Below are 9,123 nucleotides of genomic sequence, written 5' to 3' on the forward strand. Positions count from 1 at the left end.
TAGGCATCTGTAGGCATTACATAGGCATCTGTAGGCATTACATAGGCGAAGGAGCTAAGAAACATTGCCTGAAAAGGGACCAGCATGAACAAAATTTCTTAGAGCAGATGGAGTACAAAACCAAACAAAAACCTTAGCAAAAAACGGAAAATCAACAACAGAATCAGACAAAGGAGAATAGAGTCCAAAAACTGGGCCTGAAATGAAGCCACTGGGGCTTGACCCTCAAGGCAGGGTTAAATTTCAATTTGTCATTTTCTACCAGGCATAGTGGCACATACTTATCAGCCAGAACTTGGGATGCCAAGGCAAAGTGTCCTCAAATGTTTGTACTACTTAATAAGTTTGAGGCCAACTTGGGCTACAGAGTAGAACTTGTCTCAAAAACAAAGAAACAGGCCAATACACAAACCAAACCAAAAAGCTCCCAAACAAACAAAACCAAGACATTAAAAAAATAAATAAAAAAAACCCCTCCAAACTTTCTAGTTTCTTTTGTTATTGTTCTAAGAGCTACTGAGAAAACCTACTAAAGCTTTTTAAGTCAGGGTGAGTAATGGTGGATTGATTTTCTTACATAACAAACCAAATCAAACCATCTGAACAAAAATACACAAAAGACAAATGGACAAACAAACCAAAAGCAAAGCCCAGGACAGAACCTGCCCTCAGTGAAGTAGGGTGCAGAGGTCAGCAGGAAGAGCAAGAGAAGGTAAAGCAGGCCTAGGTGGCCACTGTGGGACCATGATCTTTTATCCTGTCACTGCTATTATTTTTAATACAATGCTGATTGTCCAGTAGCCAGACAGGAAGTATAGGCATGGCAATGAGAATTATAAGAAGAGGAAAGTTTCAGTCTGCAGTTGTGACAAAGGAAGCCACATACCAAGCAAGCAAGATGTGACTGCTTCGCCAAAAAAAGGCACCAAGCCATGTGGCTAACACAGACAAGAATTATGGGCTAATATAAGTTATAAGAGTTAATAAAAAGCCTGAGCTAATGGGCCAATCAGTTTATAATTAATGTAGACCTCTGTGTATTTCTTTGGGACTGAACCACTGCAGGACCTGGCAGGACAGAAACCTCGGTCAACAAAATCTATGCCTAGATTGGACATCTCAATATTCATTTCAGGACCGTGTACCTATGTGTAACATACCCAGTGTACCATTTTAGTTTACATATCTTTAAAACAGGAGTGATGACGTTTAGTCTAAAGGGTTAGATTTTGTGGGCAGTGAAGGAGAGCATTGATGTCCCAGGCCTCAGTAATGTCCCCGGCTGCAGCAGAGCTGTGTGGTTGTTACTCCTTTTCCTGTGTTTGTTATTACTGCCCTCCAGCCTTCAAGGGCATTTGTCTCAGGACTATGTGGTTCAAATGTCTACCTAAGTTCTACAAGAAATGAAGATATGATTGAAGTCCAAATAAACACCACCACCTAGGAGCTGGAGCTGGAGCTGGTGGTCAGAGCTTTTTATAGGCCTGCGTGTTTACTTGGATTCAGGCATCCCGACATGTAAATTATGCAGAGTCTGTGTCACAGCAGAGCACTCTGTGTTCCTAAAAAGAATCCTCTTTTTTTCCCCCGGAATCCTTTACCTTTAAAATAAATCTCATTATGGAGTGCTGACATTTTCAGTAAAACCATTCAACCCAAAGCTGCAGGTTTTTTTTTCTTTTTCTCAGACTTTAAACAAGTCTGGTTTATTAGACAGCCATGTATAACATACTGCTAAGTAGACATGATCTATTTTGAGACGTTTACGCAGATAACTGATAGGACACCTCAGTCTTTGCATCTTCCTAAGACAGACGGTGTTAAGCCAACTATCAAGAATCATCTCTTGGGGGAGTAGGAGCTGAAGGCTGCTGTTTAGAGTGGGTGGGAACCACAGAATCCTGACTTCAGTAAGTCTGCTTGGATTCGAGGCTTCTTCTTTGCACCATCTGTAATTCTGACTTAACTTTCTAGCACAATGGCCATTGTGCACTGGGGCTCCAGCCAATGCTCAGCTTCTCAGCCCACTCCTCCTGGGTTTCCCTTTCTTTTTTATCTTGTCTCCGGTTTCCTCTTTCATTCCTCTCCAGTTCCTCCTCCCATGGATGTAACTTCATTTCTTCTTGCCCGTCTTTAGACCACAAAGAAGGTGACATATATATTCTGTTGCCCAAAGCCCCTTAGTGACCTAAGTCCACACCATTAATAAGCACTGAGAAGTTTAGAACCCCAATGGAGTCATTTCCCATACTCCTCCCCCAGAATAATGAGGTAGGTATTGTATCCATTCCACAGACAAGTTACTTAAGCCAAAAGTTTATAGCTCTAATTGTAAAAGATTACTAAGTGATAGAATTCATCTTTCCATTCATAATAGTTATCTCCTCAAAGGACCCCAAATCCTCCTTGACATCTGTTTATTTTCTCAGACACATGTTTTTATTTCATAGACACACACACTAATCCTAACCTTAACTACTTCCTTATACATTTTTGTACAAATAGGGCTGATGTCCATACTTACTTGAACCACACCACCTTCTATAGGCAGTATTTATTCTTTATGGCCAGTGTCCTTATGGTACTTGCTGCTGAACACTGTACATTATTCCTTCTTAGAACCTATGTAGATTAAAGAAATCAAACAATAAAATTAGCCAGACTCAAAGATGATACAACTTGATAAACTTGAATACAGGTGAAATTGCCACTCAGAATGGAAGCCATGGGGCTTCACATTGGATTTTATACTTTTAATCTCATATATACTTATGTAATTATAATAAAATTACATTTAATCATAATCATGTAATAAAATACAATGCATTTGTAAAATGCTTTAATAAATTAAAAATAAATTATGTAGATATAGGCAGGAAGAGAAAGGGTTAAACTGCTTCTAGATAACCCAATAAGGTGACAGGTTTATAAAGTAGCGTAAGAAACCCACAAATTTGAACCACAACTAGGACACCAAGTATTTTCTCTGCTGTAAGATGACTCTGGGCAAAGTCCAGGTTGTATAGAGATGGGTAGTTTGTCTTAGGAGCCTAGGTTAAGGGAAAACTGTGCAGTAAAGTGAAGGGAGAAAAGTCATCCGCTTCACATTTCAAGAACTACACCATGGTTTCTGCTCGGGAAATGGCTGGGGACAGGAAGTCCATAACACTCCACCACTGGATTGATTACATGTGCTCAGAACTCAGACAGGAATTGGTCACAAAACAAACAATGTCAGTTGTTTACTGAAAAGCATACACTAAATTCTAATAAGTCGTAAAGTTTTTAAATAAATTTATCTTTATATATGTGCTTATTTTGACAGCATGCATGTGTGTGCATCATGTATATACCTGGTGCTCATGAAGGTCAGAAGAGGGTGGACTCACAGATGGCTGTGGCTCACCATGTGGGTGCTGGGAATCAAACCCCAGGTCCTCTGGAAGAGTAACCAGTGATCTTAACAGCTGAGCCGTTTCTCCGGCCCCATAAGTCATAAAGTCTTAACTGCTATACTGACAAGAACTGCAGAATAGGATCACTCCCTCTTAAAAAGAAAACACTATTGTATTTCCTTTCAAAATTCTTAATTCACAGTCAAAATACTCCCTGTGTGCTCCCAAAGGCTCTCTCACTTTGGGAGCGAGTCAAATCAGTGAGCACTTACCAAGTGTCTGTTGCTCAGTTGCTTGGCTATCTATCCCCAGTTGGATGTGATGTGATGAGCTTAGATCATGGTAGTCTGCATCTAAGACTCTGCTTCCTCTCCACATAGCAAATGATTCTTGGAGATCAGTGTAAGCTAGTTGGCCGTGAGAGGGCTTTGTGGTGTAGCTTGCGTTAGGACAATGACATTCCTGGTATCTTTGAAGGAGGACTGACTGCTCCATGAAGGTTTCCGGGAGAGCTGGGAGGGTGTGACGTACAAATATTGGTTGGAGGACATGATGATACAGATTTTGGTTTCCTCAAATGGGTTTGTCTAATGGGGAGCCATCTTGAGCTCCATGGTCATAAGATGTTTCTTTCCCTGGCTTCTTTATTCTTCTCCCATCTCTTCCACCTGGGATAGATTGACAGACAATAGGTGGCGGTAGGTGTTTCTCAGCCCCCACTTTTGTGCAGTGCTTGATGTTCTAGTGAGTGGTGTTGTTTCTGTTCGAGAGGTCATGTAATTGTTCCTTTCGCCCTGTGTTTGTTCCTACAGGATTGATCATTGGAATAACGAGAAGGAGAAGATCCTGATGCTCACAGACAAGACCCTCCTGATCTGCAAATATGACTTCGTCATGCTTAGCTGTGTGCAGACACAGCAGATTCCTCTGAGTGCCATCTGTCGTGTCTACCTGGGCAAGTTCGTCTTCCCAGGGATGTCCCTGGACAAGTGAGTATGATGTCTTACACTTGAAGACACTAGGAAGCCAGACAGATATATGCAGAGAAATCAATTATGTGGTCAATTGCTTGAAAAGCAGAGGAGAAGGGAAGTCCTACCATTAAGCTCATCAAAGCATCGAGTTAGCGTCTATTCTATGTTAAGCACCAGAGATGTGATTTTATAAACAGATTGGTAATTTAGAAAGAGAACCTAAGTAAATAGTTAGATGTAGTTAAGGAGGGAGACCTATGGGAATATAGAGAAAAAAGTTTCTACTCAATTCATAAGGCAATTAGAGGAGATTTCCCTGTAGAAGCACTTGAGCTAGTATTTGGATAGGAGCTACTAAGGCAAGCAGTATTCCAAGCAGGGGGAACAGCATAGCCCGAAAGAGTAAGGCATGATCAGGGCGTATGGTTGCCTATATGGTAGGTAACTCAAGTTGTTCTGTAAAACCAGATGGACAGAGCTCACCAAAGTCAGTGCCCCACCATAGACAAATGCCCACCGGGTAAAGTATAAATGTTGATGCAAGAGGGCATCCTTTGGTACCTAATCTCACTAACAGTGTGTGTAATAAAACTTTCTTACTTTGACAATAAACTGGTGTAGATGAGAGACATTCTTAAATCATATAGAACTTATCTACAAGATGGTTAAACTAGTTCTCAGCTTGCCATCAATATAAATTTTTGGTTATTAATTTCAAAATCATTATTATTCTTCCAGTCATCCTCAGACTTTTAATTACCCACATTATTTATTGCCCAGAGAGATAGACACACATGACATTTATTAAACAAAAGAAGGGGAGGTGCTGTGGTCCCCAGGATTCTACTGTGAGAATGCAGCTGACAAAATCACCAGGCTAACCCACGGGGATCACATTCAGTGGGGGAACCCATTTGCAGAGCATCCTCAGATCCCATTAGCTAGTCCTTATTCAGTTTTCCTCTTTAAAATATTGTCTTAAAAAATAGTTAAATTTGTGTGTGTCTGTATGAGTAATTTACTTTCATTATTTTTAATTTATTTATTTATGTTTTAGTTTTTTGAGACAGGGTTTCTCTGTTGCTATGGAGCCTGCCCTGGAACTAGCACTTGGGGACCAGGCTGGCTGGCATTGAACTCACAGAGATCTGCCTGCTTCTGCCTTCCAAGCACTGGGATTAAAGGTGTGTGCCACCACAGCCTGGCCATTATTTTTTTTAATGAGTTTTCTTTTTTTTTTTTTTTAAGTATGAGTTTATGTGTATCATGAACCTCTAAGTACCTCAGGGGGCCAGAAGAGGGCATCCGATCCCTTGGAACTAGAGTTAGAAAAGGTAGTGAGCCACCTGATATGGGTGCTGGCAACTGAACCTGGATCTTCTGTGAGAGGGGTAAGTGGTCTTAAACACCAAACCACCTCCCAGGCTTCTCAGTGTTCCCCTTTATCTTTGGCAATACCTGGTGTTCTAAAGATTGGTTTGAAATCTGATATTATTTCAGCATCTCCTCTGCTTTGATTCTTACATTTCCCCACTAGAACATCCCTTTCCACCCTTCGCCTCTACTGACTAGCCCACTGTATTTCCTGTAGCAGTCCCATAGATCACACAGTTAAACCAGTCCAGCCATCGCTGCCTTTTAACGGCAGTGGTTACTCATGTCTGTGCTTTTGATGTGACTGGCTGCCTGCTGCTTGCTCCCTATTTTTTCCTTTTATTTTGGTTCCTTTGTTCCTTTTTTTGCTTATATTTTGATTAAATATTTGTCCTATTCAGATTTTAGTCCATCCATTGGCTTTCGTCTATAGTATGTGTTTTGGTTGCTTTCGGTGGAGTTCATCAGCCTAGCGTTATCAGTGGCTTGGAAAGGGGAATTATTACTTCTAGGAAGCTGTGTTGCCTCCCGTAGAACCTTCAGCAGCATTCCTGGACACATCTCTATCTACCACCATCTACTAGTGATCACTCAGGGTTTTTCTATAGCTTTGCCTTTTCCAGAATGCAACACACTTAGAAGCTACATAATAGACTTTCCAGATTGGTGCCTTTGACTCAGAAATATTTATTTTAGATTACTCTGTGTGTTTCATGGCTTAATGAATCTTTGAGTAAGAGTATATACACACTTACTTGCTCTGTTATCTTTAATTTACCGGATATTTCACATTCAAACAGCTAGTTTTTTTCATTCACAAATATTTGAAAATGATGCTTTTGTTTTCTGAGGTACAAATTTGATACATGATACTTAGACACACAGTCATGGTATTTATATTTATTCTCTTTGCCTATTTATTTAGTAGATTTTTTTTTTTGGCTACTTGATCCATCCATTATGGGCTGGAAGAGAAGGATTACATTTTCCTGTTAGCAAGTTGATGATTTTACTTTTATCAGTTTACATTATGAATATGGATAATGTACTCTTCAATCTACAGACTCAGTGGGATCTTTCCTAATTTATGTGTGGAGTCTGTGTCTCTGCTGTTGACTAGCTCCAGCCATAACTGAATACCATATTCTATTGTTTGTGTTCACTTCTTGTGCAACGTCGAGTTTTAATACATTTTGCTTATGTAAGCATTATTACTTTAATGGTTATTTTCTTGAGTAATGCTTCAACTTGACATTCTCTCTTCATTTACAATGAACCCCCAATTGGAAAGCCCAGAGACCTCCACGTATTTCCTCAAGTTTTCCATCCTTTGTCCCCTTAGTTTTACCAAACAATTTTTCCTTTTATGGCATAGTTTATTCACTTTCCCACGGCGCATCCAATTATTACCATCGGGAACTGATGTAACTCCAGGCCTTCTAACTAACCTGTGCGGATGTATCCAGCATTGTGTCCTGCGGTTTGAGTGAGAGAGGCTGAGCCAGCTGCCTGTAGCTGTGCACCAGAGGTCGGCCTCTGCCTGGAAGGGGCTCTTGAATGAGTACTGTTAAGAGTTTTAGCAGGGACTTCTACATCAGAGCGCTGGATTGGGAACACAGCTCGGGGTTCCATCCCCAGTTTTCCAGATGGTAACTTTATTTTCTTATTTTTTAATAGTCATTCTGTTTCATTAACAGCCTTAGTGTTAGGTTCTAATGACAGGACAGAGATATGTACTTTGTAATATGCCCCACAGATATCAAGTGTTTGCAAGCTCTGATTTTCTTCAAGATTAAAGCTTTTGTTAACATGGATCTAAGTAGAATAATTTGATTGTTATCTTTGCTTCCAACCGAGTTGAATTTTCTCAGGTATTAAGTCACTGTTATTAGGTCAGAAGTGAGGCTACAGCAGGCAGAGTAGGAGGCAAGGATGAACCAGTGGCTAAAGAGCAAGACAAATGGATGCCTGAGAAAGTCTGGGTAGAGTTCAGTGAGCTCCCGCCTTAAAGGAAACGACAGCTAAGAACTCTGGAGAAATACCTATACTTTCTGGCTGCAGGTGCTAACACTGTTTGTCAAGTATGGTCTCCTTTGTAATAGTCCACTCTCAACAATTAGGAGTAAGTAAGGCTGGCCGCATTTTCTAGATAAGAAAATGGGAGGTTCTGGGGTCTAGACACCATCAGCTATTGCCTATTATAGCTGGGTCTCTAAGCCTATTCCCTTTACCTCTTTTTTTTTTAATTCCCCCTTCTCTTTAATCTCTTTTACTCCCTTCCTTCCCCTTCTTTCTTCCCTCCTCTCTTCCCCTGCCATCTCCTCCCCTTCTCTCCTGTCTCCTCCTTTCCCTAGCCCCCCCTTTGTTTTTTGTTTGTTTTGTTTTCTTTTCCTCTTTGCCTCTGCACTTGATCTTTCTCTCCCTCCTCTCTGCACTTCAGGGTGAAGACCTCTTCTCCTATTATGGGAACTATACCACCTCCTTAACCATGAGGACCATGAGAATTCAGTCGAGCATGCGCTAATGTATGCCATACGCTGGAATTGACAAAACAGCTGTTTTGTTAATTCAGTTTGGTGTGTGTGTGTGTGTGTGTGTGTGTGTGTGTGTGTGTGTGTGTGTAAGGAAAAGGAAGGGGTACTGGCAGGAGAAAACTAAAGACTTGAGATCTCTTATTTATGAGATGAATGAAGAGGGATTTTCTTAGATTAGAATATTCACCATAGACCAAAGCAGGAAGTCACCTGATCTCTAGTGGGAACCCCAAAAGCTATTTCTATCATAATTAGATCCATTCCTAGATTTTAATTGAAAACTAATTTCCATAATTGTGTGGTGTTTATAACATGCCAGAAAAATAGGTGGAGGGAAGTCTTGGTTTTCACCATATGAGTAAATCCCCCACACGTTTCTATCCCATTTGAATCTAGACAAATCACTAGAACTCTTTTGCTCATTTGATACTGAGTTTCGGCATTTGATCCATACTGGCCTCAGACTAACTACCACGACTTAACATCCTGAGCAGTGGGGTTGTGGGCTGCCATACTTGACGTGACTTTAGTTCTAATGTGCCTCAATTTCCCCTCATGAAATATCAATAGTTAAATCCTTACAGGCCACCTTTTAGGGTTATTGTAGCATTACATGATCAGCATGAGAGTATTTTGTAAATACATTAAAAGATGAGGAAACTCACATTGGCTTGTCACTTTAAAAATATGTTCCCAGAGGATCATCAGGAAAATTGGATTCTGAGTAGCAAACGACTTTCTTCCTCCTGGAAACAGAGGGTGGGGTCCTCTGAGACTGAAGTTCCCTGGTTCACTGTCTTTGGAGGCCCCCACCTTTGCCAGTATCTAATTCTCTCTCTCTCTCTC

At 40.7% G+C, this 9,123-nt stretch overlaps 1 protein-coding gene across 1 annotated transcript in view; it reads left to right on the forward strand.

Moving 5' to 3' along the window:
• The window catches only part of Tprg1 (tumor protein p63 regulated 1), a 104,465-nt gene that overhangs the window by 41,090 nt on the left and 54,252 nt on the right, over window positions 1–9,123 (forward strand). The window contains exon 3 of the mRNA XM_013351362.1: window positions 4,208–4,384. Within this exon, the coding sequence (XP_013206816.1) occupies window positions 4,208–4,384 (177 nt within the window). The remainder of the gene's footprint in view (window positions 1–4,207; window positions 4,385–9,123) is intronic.

Source organism: Microtus ochrogaster, chromosome 2 (genome assembly GCF_000317375.1).
Source record: "Microtus ochrogaster isolate Prairie Vole_2 chromosome 2, MicOch1.0, whole genome shotgun sequence".
In the NCBI taxonomy this organism is placed as follows: Eukaryota; Metazoa; Chordata; class Mammalia; order Rodentia; family Cricetidae; genus Microtus; species Microtus ochrogaster.